The sequence below is a fragment of the Armigeres subalbatus genome, chromosome 2 (genome assembly GCF_024139115.2).
Source record: "Armigeres subalbatus isolate Guangzhou_Male chromosome 2, GZ_Asu_2, whole genome shotgun sequence".
Lineage (NCBI taxonomy): Eukaryota > Metazoa > Arthropoda > Insecta > Diptera > Culicidae > Armigeres > Armigeres subalbatus.
Genome location: NC_085140.1, coordinates 109,452,874 through 109,467,059, shown reverse-complemented (window position 1 = coordinate 109,467,059; position 14,186 = coordinate 109,452,874). Strand labels below are relative to the sequence as shown.

The 14,186-nt window shown below is 45.3% G+C and overlaps 1 protein-coding gene across 1 annotated transcript; it reads left to right on the top strand.

The window, feature by feature from the left end:
- Window positions 1-7,313: 7,313 nt before the first annotated feature.
- Window positions 7,314-13,234, top strand: LOC134210656 (mucin-2-like). Its single transcript, XM_062686836.1, has one exon. It carries the CDS (start codon window positions 7,368-7,370, stop codon window positions 11,712-11,714), a length of 4,347 nt encoding a protein of 1,448 aa, XP_062542820.1. The 5' UTR covers window positions 7,314-7,367; the 3' UTR covers window positions 11,715-13,234.
- The last annotated feature ends 952 nt before the right edge of the window (window positions 13,235-14,186 follow it).

Here is a 14,186-nt window from a genome sequence, read left to right as displayed (position 1 = left end):
CTTCTAGAAATATCTTTGAACTTTCGAGGATTTTCTCTAAGGGGCTGTCTCATTTGAAGAATTAAACTGAAACTAAACTTAAACTAACATTTCAGTAATTATCGAATAACCCTGCTAGCAGATCAAGATTGCTTCTGACAGAAATCTAAAAAAAAATTCATCCTTAGTCCATTGTCAGACTCCAATATTTAAAACGAGATAAAACAACTGAGCCCCACGGCGATTGAACGTATAAAGTGACAAATTAATTGCCTACCAAAAGGCGGATTTCATGGGTTGAGTGACAACAAAATGAACGAAAACGCACTGTACGTCATGCTGTCTATCTATTAGGCGCTCGTCGAAATGAATAGCTATTGTAACATGGTTAGTAACTAGCGTAACGCTTGTAGCATATACATATACTCGTAATTTCCAGAGACCTCGATAATTATTAATGCAGAACTAACTAAATCAGTCATTGATCTGAACGAAACTTAATAGCGTTCAATAATAACATATATTTCGCCTTATGGATGTCTAATTTTGTAATACTAATCATGTTTAATACCTTAAAAATGAGTGAGATTTTTATGTAAGTAAATTTCAGAATTTGCACACATACGCACACATACATGCATATAAGTGGTCTATTAGCATCTCAAAACATGCTCACATTTGCTATCTAGCTTCCACTGAAGAAATTTTTGAAATCCCTTTAAATTTTTACGTTTTTGCTTTTCTGAGAAGATTGTTTGGTACATGCTTCTATATGTTGCTCAATTAAAATCAATTGTTTCTTTGAAACAAACCAGAAAAATATGCATATTTTCATATCATATCATTTGTCATAATTATATTTTCAATATTAAAGTGAATTTGTTCCAAATACCATACATCTTACTTCATAATTTAAGAGATTTATTGATAGATTAATACGTAACACACCTGCGTAACGCATACAAAGCGAAAGTATATACACTTCCGAAGGAAGGGTCAAAAACTTTCCACATCTATAAAACAAGATGATTAAATTTACAAACTTATTGGATTTTAAAATTTCGCGCTGATAATCAAAATTTTAATATTGAAGACATTTGAAGACGTTTTTATTATTTATACGTTATATTTATATTTATTTAAAAAAATCACCTGGCATCCCTGGGGTCTACTTGCGCTTCGTGGTTCTGTTAGTCGTTACGGTATCTGGGTTTGTGATGGCATTGTTCACCACTCAATTTCCTTATCATCGCAGAGTTTACCGGAGGATGTTCTAATCGGGTTCGCTGTTTGATACGATGAACTCGGTGATGGACGGGATCCGGTAGGAACACACTGTAACAATCTCCTTTGACGTCCGTACGCCTGCGGAGTGGACGTCCTTACGTCTCCCTCACTAGCTCTATTTGCTCTTAATTTCTCAGGGTCGGCACGACACCTGCTTGGGGGAACACCCGACACATAAACCTTGCAGAAGCGGACTCAACAAGAAAGTCAACGGATTGGCATGCAACCTAGGGCTGAGTGGTTAATTTAAAAGATTTTTATAAATACATTTTACTTAGTTTATTGTAGGTTCATTTTGGTAGGGTTAGTTTTGGGGAGGATTAGAATTCGGTGCGGCCGTTTGCTGACGTTGGGTACCTGAGGGTGTATTCAGGCGCATAAGAAGATGCGCTAATGACCAGGGAATCATTTTTTCTTGGATGCGCACGCGAAACAGGCGACAAAAGAGAAACAGCGACAAAGCTGTGTTTTTGTGGTAGATAAAAATGACAAAGATCCGAAAAAAATGTCAGCTGCAAAAAAGAAGACAATTTTGTTGCTAACTTTTCATCCCTACAGCAAATTTCGTTTTTTTTTGCTATCATAGGGTAACGGTACCAATAGTGGATGTATTAGTAGATCCACAAAAGAAAATATTTTTTTTTAAATTGATAATTATGGGAAATTTACAGCTTTAATATCTTAGTCAATAGATAAACTAATAAATTTGCTAACAAAAATAAGATAGATGTCATTTAACATCAACAATTACCAAATATTGCTTGCACCACTATGGGTACACTGTTCCTTTAGTGGCGGTAAAAAATAATGTTGGTTCCCATAGTGGTGCTATCCATTGATTTCTTATGAGACTCGCCACTATTGGTACAGTTGCACCACTATAGGAGCAAGGAAGTCAATTTTGTTAAGAAAAATCATTGTTTTCAATAGTTTCTCAAGCGAAATCTTAAGATAAGTTGCATAACAGGATATTTAAAACACGACGCATCAACTGAAACCATCGTAAAATGTATAAATATGATAAATCTCATTAAAACCCCACTACCTCCACTTTTGGCGTTACCTCCACTAAGGGTACGGTTACCCTAGTCTCTGCTTTTATGAAAATATTCGAGAATCTAACTATGATTACAAAATTAGCATCGTATTCTCGGAAATATCAAAGCATGTCAGACAAATGATTCTTGTCATATTGTGTTTGGGTTCTGATAAAGGCTTGTTGCGAGGAGCGTTTGTAAGTAACAAACTAACTCTGTTGACGACAAAGGGTATATTGTTAGGCGTTGCTCGGATATTGATTCCCTGCTGATGACATACCTTGTGTGGCGTTCCACGGGTTCATACGCCCAGAACGGTGGAATGGGTTCGATGGGTTGGCTGGCCCGGAAGGAGGGCCAGGATGGAGGCGACGGCGAACACGTGGCGTCGCTTGGTTGGTCGCCGGAAGCGTTCGTAGAGTTGGCTGTCTCGGAACGAGGGGCAGGATGCATGCGACGGCGAAGACGTGGCGACGCCTAGTAGGTCGCCGGAGGCGTCCGATGGGTTCGTAGGCTCGTTACGTGACTGGGTTCTTTCGACGAGTTCGTTGGCCCGTTCCTCGAAGTGGGGTGCGGACTCGAAGACTTCCGTTGGCTTGGATGGCGTCCGACGGGTTCGCTGGCCCGTTTCCCGGAGCAGAGGTTGGTTGTGTCGATTTACACGTGGCTTGTAGGCGTTCTACGGGGTCGTAGGCCCGTTTCCCAAAGGGGAGGTTGGACACGCAGACGTTTTAGTGGGTTGCTTGACGTCCGACGGGTTCGCTGGCCCGTTTCCCGAAGGAAAGGTTGGACTCGAAGACGTTATGGTGGCTTGCTTGGCGTCCAACGGGTTCACTGGGCCTGGAAAATGTCCAGGGGTTTGTTAGTTGTTTTTTTTTTTTTGATGGGATGGTTTTTTTGTTCAAATATAATCAGTAGTTGACTATATTGTTACCTCATTCAGTAACAACACGGCGGTCTGAATCGGCGACGCTGGTAGTTTACTTGCAGAAAACACCACATTAGACGATCTCACTGCTCAGTTTGCTGCATTAGGTGACTGTTATGTGGGTTCCCAAAGGTGGCGGCAGCACTACGAAGAACACCTGAATGGCGATGTGGCACACGAAGATGGCGGTATGGTGATGGGCCTGGGAGAACGCGCGCAACACATAATTTTACCGGCTCCGGATCTCCAGGAAATCCAGGAGGAGATTGGCAGTGTGAAGAACAACAAAGCCCCTGGGGTTGACCAACTACCAGGAGAGCTATTTAAACACGTTGGTGAGGCACTGGCTAGAGCGCTGCACTGGGTCATTTCCAAGATTTGGGAGGAGGAAGTTTTGCCGCAGGAGTGGATGGAAGGTGTCGTGTGTCCCATCTACAAAAAGGGCGATAAGCTGGATTGCAGCAACTATCGCGCAATCACATTGCTGAACGCCGCCTACAAGGTACACTCCCAAATTTTATGCCGTCGACTAGCACCAATTGCAAAGGAGTTCGTGAGGCAGTACCAGGCGGGTTTTATGGACGAACGCTCCACCACGGACCAGGTGTTCGCCATTCGCCAAGTACTGCAGAAATGCCGCGAATTTAACGTGCCCACACATCATCTATTCATCGACAACAAAACCGCATATGATACAATCGATCGGGACCAGCTATGGCAGCTAATGCACGAACACGGATTTCCGGATAAACTGACACGATTGATCAAAGCGACGATGGATCAGGTGATGTGTGTGGTTCGAGTTTCAGGGGCATTCTCGAGTCCCATCGAAACCCGCAGAGGTTTACGGCAAGGTGATTATCTGTGTCTGCTATTCAACATCGCTTTGGAAGGGGTAATACGAAGAGCAGGGATTAACACGAGTGGTACAATTTTCAATAAGTCCGTTCAGCTATTTGGCTTCGCCGACGACATAGATATTATGGCACGTAGCTTGGAGAAGATGGAGGAAGCCTACATCAGACTGAAGAGGGAAGCCAAGCGGATCGGACTAGTCATCAACACGTCAAAGACGAAGTACATGATAGGAAGAGGTTCGAAAGAAGACAATGTGAGCCGCCCACCGTGAGTTTGCAACGGTGGTGACGAAATCGAGGTGGTCGAAGAATTTGTGTACATGGGCTCACTGGTGACTGCCGAAAATGATATCAGCAGAGAAATTCGGAGACGCATAGTGTCTGGAAATCGTACGTACTTTGGACTCCGCAAGACGCTCCGATCGAATAGAGTTCGCCGCCGTACCAAACTGACAATCTACAAAACGCTCATTAGACCGGTAGCCCTCTACGGACACGAGACCTGGACGATGCTCGTGGAGGACCAACGCGCACTTGGAGTTTTCGAAACGAAAGTGCTGCGTACCATCTATGGTGGGGTGCAGATGGCGGACGGTACGTGGAGGAGGCGAATGAACCACGAGTTGCATGAGCTGCTGGGAGAACCATCCATCGTTCATACCGCAAAAATCGGACGATTGCGGTGGGCCGGGCACGTAGCCAGAATGTCGGACAGTAACCCGGTGAAAATGGTTCTCGACAACAATCCGACGGGCACAAGAAGGCGTGGTGCGCAGCGAGCAAGGTGGCGACGTGTAGCCATGGACCGAGACGAATGGAGAAGACTCTTATATACCGCACAGGCCACTTCGACCTTAGTCTGAATAAATAAAATAAATAATATCCTCGCATAGTACTTTTCTACGAAATCGATGATCTTTTTGTCTATACTGCATAGTAACAAGTTTTAACAGGGATCGGCTCATGTGGTGCTAACGTCTTTGCTGAACAAGCCTGATATACTGATCCTTCATTCCGATTAGGGTACTTGGGCGAACAACTTGATAGTAGGTGATTGTTAGACTTTGAGATGTTGTTATAGCTCTTCACAATTAATCATCATCGACGGGAGAAGTGATTCAGCAACAGTGCGTACTCCACGCAAGGTGTGCTTCTTTAAACCATTGTATTCAGCGCCGAGCTTAAGCTGGGCGCTTCTTGAATCATTCTCCCGACGCTTCGTTTCTTCGAGGGAGAATATACATAAAAGGGTAGCATCTCATTCGTTTCAATCGACCGATGGTTTTTATGCAGCACTACGGGTAGGAAGCAGAATAACAAATGGAATGGCATCCATGCTCGCCCGAGCTCGGAGCTGATTAAGCGATGATTTGCTTGTGTCGCTTGAAGAAGTATTCGGTGGAAGCGGTGCGCTCTTCTGCTCGTTGTGCAGCAGTTTGGCTTGACATCCACCGTTATGTTGGCCCTGGCGTAGACACTGGCCCAGCAAGAATAGCAAAAGAAACTTAAGAGGACATTTGCCTTTGATGATTGACTCGCAGCTTTCTTTGTAAACTTGGCGGCAACCAGCTGCAATTATCGCGTTGGATGGGCTATGAAGCGATGACTTCGGTGTGAGCCTTGACGAAGGGGTAACTTTGTTTAGCCGTACGTGAGTCGTTACGCACAGTTTTGGATTATAATGTAGTGTTCAGGATGGAAACAGCGATAGCAGCTTCTGCTATAGAGTAGAGCCTGCTAATAGACGACAAATGGACTGTAAGCAGCGATAGTCGGTGCTGCACCCAATTCAACTTGATCAAGAAGGGCGCAGAAAAGCTGGCCACTTAAGTCACTTAAGCCAGAATTGTTTGCACAGTAGAAGCATAAATACTAGAACGCTAGTGGCGCTGTGGTGATTTCAATTGTTTTGCCAAATTATGCTTAACAAGATTCAGTCCTTACTTATGCATCATGTTGTACTAGTGCATGTTTGGTTTCATCACCAACATCGGTTTGACACTAGTTCCGGTACTTTGACTGCCAGGTCGAAGTAAACTACATGTTAGGCACGCGAACTGGAACGACATTAGCAATCTTATACTTTTTGAATCAACTGTCTGCACATACCGGTGGTTAGAATATGGGAAAAAGAGCATTTACCGGAGAAGTGGAAGGAAGGAGTGGTGTGACAGTTGATGCAAAAGTACATATAAGATTCCTAATGGCGCTCCATGTAGTTTGCTTTGGTCTAGCAGCTAAAGTACCGGTACTTCAAGCGTCAAACTGAAGTCGGTGTTAAAAAAACTATAGCATGATGCATAGTAAATGGCCAAACTATGCCTATTAAAGCATATTTCAACAAAATATGTATAATGACATACAGCGTCACTAGCGTTCTAGTAGTCTAGTACTAATGCTTCTACTGGCATGACCCATCTAGTGTGTGAGAACTTCCGAGCGATAACCAGCCTAGATGCCGTCAACGCCTATTTTCCGTCGTCTGCCACTAAAAGTGGATGAGTGTGTGGGAAGTAATCAAGCTGGATTCGTTGACGAAAAATGAATACGCTCGTTATCACATTCAAGAATACTAATGATTTAAGGCGACGAATTCAGTTCACTGCATTTTAGAATGGAGCAGACTAAAAACAAATTGATTTGCTCGACTTGGGGTACAAAATAGAACTTTTATTTACATCAGCTGATTCACTAACAGGAACCACCACCGGAAAAAATATTAAGTAGAATATTTACAACCAGACAGCATGGCAAATCTCTCGACAAAACAAAACTTATCTTTATTACATACCACTTCAGAATACAATCTTCGGAAATGGACATCTTGTGTCGTGTGGATGCATCGTTCAAGTGGAGAGACAGTTTAATCAGTTCCGAGAAAGAAAGTAATACGTAACGATAGAAATGGCCGGGGTCATATTGTGATTACGTTAGGATTTAGAGAGGGTGCTATAAAAAAATTAATTTGTATAAATATAATCTTAATTTGTGGGAGGAGAAGAAAGCGTTCGAAAAAAAAACTCAGAAAAATGCCTTACGTAATTAGTACGCTCCCCTTAGGCACAAGTATCCGCACATGTACTAAATGATTGTGTGAGCAAAAAACCAACAGCACATGACAAATCGCTTATCTATCACATCAATAGGTTATTAGAAGTATCTGATTGAATAAATGTTTCATAAGTTCTTCGAGTATCTATAAATATGATGATGGTTAAATCGACCGAAACAGTTCGGCGCCACTTACCATCGCGATTCCCTCGATTCACCTCATCAAAAATGTTCCAATACTTCCTCGTTCTAAGCATTTTTGTCTTAGGAGTAATCGGCAGTGATCAACGATGTCTCAATCAAAATAACAACGGCCAAACCGTTCATCTACCACATCCGACGAACTGTGGAAAATTTCTAACCTGCGTTTGGGGTGAAGCTGTCGAACAGAGCTGTCCAGCCGGGCTACATTGGAACAGCCACGGGAATTACTGCGACTGGCCATCAAACGTTAATTGTGACTCCGCTGCAAAAGACCCGCCGTGTGTTTCCGGACAGTTATCACCTCACGAAAAAGACTGTACGAAATTCCACATTTGTGTGCACGGGAAACAGTGGACGCTGGGTTGTCCGGCAGGATTGCATTTCAATCCCAGTTTGAATGTTTGTGACTTTCCAGCGAATGCTAGTTGCCAGGTGCAAACAAGTACGACAGAGCATAGTACTGTCGAAACAACAACTACGGTAACGGAAACAAGTTCGGTGGAAAGTACGGAACCGAGTTCTACAGAGCAGTCGGAGTCATCAACTGAAGCAGTTTCTACAACTCCAGCATCGCCTGCAGTGAGCTCAACCGAACCCGAACCGAGTTCCACTGAGCAGCCTGAGTCATCTACTGCAGCAGATTCCACAACTCCAGCATCTTCCGCCGAGAGCTCAACCGAACCTGAACTGAGTTCCACTGAAGCTGATTCCACAACTGCAGCATCGCCCGCCGAGAGCTCTACCGAACCTGAACCGAGTTCCACTGAAGCTGATTCCACAACTGCAGCATCGCCCGCCGAGAGCTCAACCGAACCTGAACCGAGTTCCACTGAACAGCCTGAGTCATCTACTGAAACAGATTCCACAACTCCAGCATCACCCGCCGAGAGCTCTACCGAACCTGAACCGAGTTCCACTGAAGCTGATTCCACAACTGCAGCATCGCCCGCCGAGAGCTCAACCGAACCTGAACCGAGTTCCACTGAAGCTGATTCCACAACTGCAGCATCGCCCGCCGAGAGCTCAACCGAACCTGAACCGAGTTCCACTGAACAGCCAGAGCCATCTACTGAAGCAGATTCCACAAGTGCAGCATCACCCGCCGAAAGCTCAACCGAACCTGAACCGAGTTCCACTGAACAGCCTGAGTCATCTACTGAAGCAGATTCCACAACTCCAGCATCACCCGCCGAGAGCTCTACCGAACCTGAACCGAGTTCCACTGAAGCTGATTCCACAAGTGCAGCATCACCCGCCGAGAGCTCAACCGAACCTGAACCGAGTTCCACTGAACAGCCTGAGGCATCTACTGAAGCAGATTCCACAACTCCAGCATCACCCGCCGAGAGCTCTACCGAACCTGAACCGAGTTCCACTGAAGCTGATTCCACAAGTGCAGCATCACCCGCCGAGAGCTCAACCGAACCTGAACCGAGTTCCACTGAACAGCCAGAGTCATCTACTGAAGCAGATTCCACAACTCCAGCATCACCCGCCGAGAGCTCTACCGAACCTGAACCGAGTTCCACTGAAGCTGATTCCACAACTGCAGCATCGTCCGCCGAGAGCTCTACCGAACCTGAACTGAGTTCCACAGAGCAGCCTGAGTCATCTACTGAAGCAGATTCCACAAGTGCAGCATCACCCGCCGAGAGCTCAACCGAACCTGAACCGAGTTCCACTGAACAGCCTGAGTCATCTACTGAAGCAGATTCCACAACTCCAGCATCACCCGCCGAGAGCTCTACCGAACCTGAACCGAGTTCCACTGAAGCTGATTCCACAAGTGCAGCATCACCCGCCGAGAGCTCAACCGAACCTGAACCGAGTTCCACTGAACAGCCAGAGCCATCTACTGAAGCAGATTCCACAAGTGCAGCATCACCCGCCGAGAGCTCTACCGAACCTGAACCGAGTTCCACTGAAGCTGATTCCACAACTGCAGCATCGTCCGCCGAGAGCTCTACCGAACCTGAACCGAGTTCCACTGAGCAGCCTGAGTCATCTACTGAAGCAGATTCCACAACTCCAGCATCACCCGCCGAGAGCTCTACCGAACCTGAACCGAGTTCCACTGAAGCTGATTCCACAAGTGCAGCATCACCCTCCGAGAGCTCAACCGAACCTGAACCGAGTTCCACTGAACAGCCTGAGTCATCTACTGAAGCAGATTCCACAACTCCAGCATCACCCGCCGAGAGCTCAACCGAACCTGAACCGAGTTCCACTGAAGCTGATTCCACAAGTGCAGCATCACACTCCGAGAGCTCAACCGAACCTGAACTGAGTTCCACTGAACAACCTGAATCATCTACTGAAGCAGATTCCACAACTCCAGCATCACCCGCCGAGAGCTCTACCGAACCTGAACCGAGTTCCACTGAAGCTGATTCCACAAGTGCAGCATCGCCCGCTGAGAGCTCAACCGATCCCGAACCGAGTTCCACTGAACAGCCTGAGTCATCTACTGAACCAGATTCCACAACTCCAGCATCACCCGCCGAGAGCTCTACCGAACCTGAACCGAGTTCCACTGAAGCTGATTCCACAAGTGCAGCATCACCCGCCGAGAGCTCAACCGAACCTGAACCGAGTTCCACTGAACAGCCAGAGCCATCTACTGAAGCAGATTCCACAAGTGCAGCATCACCCGCCGAGAGCTCTACCGAACCTGAACCGAGTTCCACTGAAGCTGATTCCACAACTGCAGCATCGTCCGCCGAGAGCTCTACCGAACCTGAACTGAGTTCCACAGAGCAGCCTGAGTCATCTACTGAAGCAGATTCCACAACTCCAGCATCACCCGCCGAGAGCTCTACCGAACCTGAACCGAGTTCCACTGAACAGCCAGAGCCATCTACTGAAGCAGATTCCACAAGTGCAGCATCACCCGCCGAGAGCTCAACCGAACCTGAACCGAGTTCCACTGAACAGCCTGAGTCATCTACTGAAGCAGATTCCACAACTCCAGCATCACCCGCCGAGAGCTCTACCGAACCTGAACCGAGTTCCACTGAACAGCCAGAGCCATCTACTGAAGCAGATTCCACAAGTGCAGCATCACCCGCCGAGAGCTCAACCGAACCTGAACCGAGTTCCACTGAACAGCCTGAGTCATCTACTGAAGCAGATTCCACAACTCCAGCATCACCCGCCGAGAGCTCTACCGAACCTGAACCGAGTTCCACTGAAGCTGATTCCACAAGTGCAGCATCACCCGCCGAGAGCTCAACCGAACCTGAACCGAGTTCCACTGAACAGCCAGAGCCATCTAATGAAACAGATTCCACAAGTGCAGCATCACCCGCCGAGAGCTCTACCGAACCTGAACCGAGTTCCACTGAAGCTGATTCCACAGCTGCAGCATCGTCCGCCGAGAGCTCTACCGAACCTGAACTGAGTTCCACAGAGCAGCCTGAGTCATCTACTGAAGCAGATTCCACAACTCCAGCATCACCCGCCGAGAGCTCTACCGAACCTGAACCGAGTTCCACTGAACAGCCAGAGCCATCTACTGAAGCAGATTCCACAAGTGCAGCATCACCCGCCGAGAGCTCAACCGAACCTGAACCGAGTTCCACTGAACAGCCTGAGTCATCTACTGAAGCAGATTCCACAACTCCAGCATCACCCGCCGAGAGCTCTACCGAACCTGAACCGAGTTCCACTGAACAGCCTGAGTCATCTACTGAAGCAGATTCCACAACTCCAGCATCACCCGCCGAGAGCTCTACCGAACCTGAACCGAGTTCCACTGAAGCTGATTCCACAAGTGCAGCATCACCCGCCGAGAGCTCAACCGAACCTGAACCGAGTTCCACTGAACAGCCAGAGCCATCTAATGAAACAGATTCCACAAGTGCAGCATCACCCGCCGAGAGCTCTACCGAACCTGAACCGAGTTCCACTGAAGCTGATTCCACAACTGCAGCATCGTCCGCCGAGAGCTCTACCGAACCTGAACTGAGTTCCACAGAGCAGCCTGAGTCATCTACTGAAGCAGATTCCACAACTCCAGCATCACCCGCCGAGAGCTCTATCGAACCTGAACCGAGTTCCACTGAACAGCCAGAGCCATCTACTGAAGCAGATTCCACAAGTGCAGCATCACCCGCCGAGAGCTCAACCGAACCTGAACCGAGTTCCACTGAACAGCCTGAGTCATCTACTGAAGCAGATTCCACAACTCCAGCATCACCCGCCGAGAGCTCTACCGAACCTGAACCAAGTTCTACAGATCAGCCTGAGTCATCAACTGATTCAGGATCTACAGCACCAGCATCGGAATCCGAGAATTCAATGGTAACTAAAACATCGGCTTCAGAAGATTCATATACTGACGGACAACGTTCAATATATTGGAGTAGCTAATTCAATCTACCAGAATAAAACAGCAGTTGAACTCTTATTAGATTTTGACCCTTTTCTAAATGCAAATAATGCAAATGCATATCATAAATATATAAAATTTTGAGAATAATCTTCGTTTCCATTGTTTGTTCGTTACTCATTATAAAATTTCAAAAAATATGCTAGACTAAAGGTCACTCCAGCAGCTGTTCGCTGAGCTGTATTTTACACTTGCACAGAATCGACAGACGGCTGGAAGCAAAGTTTCCATTCGATGCTCTACATGTTCTCTCTAAAGCATGGGAGAACTCCGTAGTGGAGCTTTCGATACATACAAATAATCGAGCGTTGACGTGACTAGAAGTGAGCAAAACGGATCACTTCGTTGAACGGATCAGTTCTGGGTCCTTTAGTCTGATGGTCCGGATTAAACCGTGCGTGCAACTCTTCGCCAACAGCATCCGCTCGTCGGCTTTATCAACCCCGTTATAGAAAAAATCAACTTAATTCACCGAGTAGTGATACTGCCTTTCTCGCGGTTAACCAAGACACCAACCTTATATGGTATTGTATGCTTTGACGTACCATTTTCTTCATAACTTTCACATGCTCAACCGTTGTTATCAAATTCAATAGTGATCAACTAGGATTTACGCCCTGTCGAATGCAACTTGTTGTGAGGAAATCGGTTAGGGATTACTATTTGAAAAGATTGCTAATGTTTTTCTTATCTTTTGTGTGCACACACATACACACTGACAGACAGACATTTGCTGAGTTCATCAAACTGAGTAAATTGATATTTATTTATTTAGTATTATTTTACATTCATTTGATCTACATTGATCTTATTGATAATATAACTCTATGAGTCTCTGAGGCTTTTATTTAAAAAAAAATATTGAGTGAAATGATAGTCTTTCGGTACGAGAAAGCCAATATATGTAAGTGTCACCATTCTTCAGGTTTGCGAAAAGTAATGCTGATTTCGATCCCTCCCAATTACTAAATACTGCATAATTCATTGTGTTTGTTCTTACATCAAAGAATATTTCATCATTATATGAGTAATTCTATGACACCATTTTTATTACTTTTTCATTATAGCCAACCGAACAATTTGTCTCGCCACTTCCCTGAAGTCGCACTGAGCCTCACCACCTCCCCGTCACCCATAGCCAATTGGGTGATTACGAGAGGATGTTATTATTAAATATTATAATAGGAGGTTCGAGGGCCAGCCGAAAAGCCGTTATCGCTATGCGGTCGGCGGAGGGAGGGTTCGGTGGTACCACATATCGAACGGTGGTGTCTGCTCACTTTTGATGATGAAGACACTCAAAACAAATGACCAAATTTGCAGCCAGTAAAAATCATTTTCCAGCCAATTTTCCATTTTTCGATTGGAAGACATCGCATCGTTGGCGGCGATCTGGTGCATCGAAGATTACATAACGAGAAGACTTATCAATATTAGATTATTTACATATTTAATATTCTTTCTCATGTATTTCTTATTATATCTTATATCTTATTATATATTATATCTTATCTTATATTATCCTGATAAAATTAATTATAACTCTCTGTAACTACTGTCAGACTAGTAACTAGTCAAAACTGATATATTTAAATCTAATCGATTTGACTCATTTAAAAAAATAGTTGGGAAGTTGTGCTTCGCTTATATGAAGTCTTCGATAAATGTTGTCCACCTGACAAATTGTAGCAGGTCGATTTCGTTGGGGGACGCCGTACTATCGGGTCAATTTAATTTTGGCATTAAATTTTAATTAATTTATGACTTTGAATAATAATTACTGTCGATTGTGGGTGAAAAGGAACAGGTTATGAGTCTGGCAATTCTTTCTTCTCCCGCAAATACCCATCGCCCTCCCCTATGGTCATTTCAGAGCTTGGACCGTTTGTTATTGCCTCTGATGAAACTAATGATGGCAATGTTCTAGAGATTAGCGAATAGCGACCCGTTCCGGTTGTTGTCATCAAATTTGATAGCAAAAGACCAACCCCGTGTTGCCGACTGCCTACGTGCAAAGTGGTTGGTTAGCGATGGTTTTACCATCACCTCCGTCGTGCCGATGAGTGTTTTTCGAACACAATGTGGATGCAATTAAAATTTTGATTGAAATTAGGATAGCAAATATGCATATTTAGGCAACTAGGCTTGAGTTGATTACCAGATCAGTGTTTTTGCAGTATGTACGTACGAACGTTCTAGATTTTGCAAGAACGTCATGGAAGTAAGGCCTTAAGATAGTGACCATTGCTCGCGTTATTTCATGACGATCCGAAAAGTTTTACAAAGATCCGCAAAAGTATGAAAAATTTAGCAAACATCTGTAAAGTTTGCCGGAGGTCTGCGAAAATCCGTGGTGTTCTACGAAGGTCTACTAAGGTTTACAAGGCTCGCGAGGGCTCAGTAAAGTATTCGAAGGTCTACGAAGCTACACAAGGGGCTATGATGGTTCATAA

Excerpts from the sequence above, each read along its gene's own strand:
- LOC134210656 (XM_062686836.1), top strand. The coding sequence starts at position 7,368 with ATGTTCCAATACTTCCTCGTTCTAAGCATTTTTGTCTTAGGAGTAATC.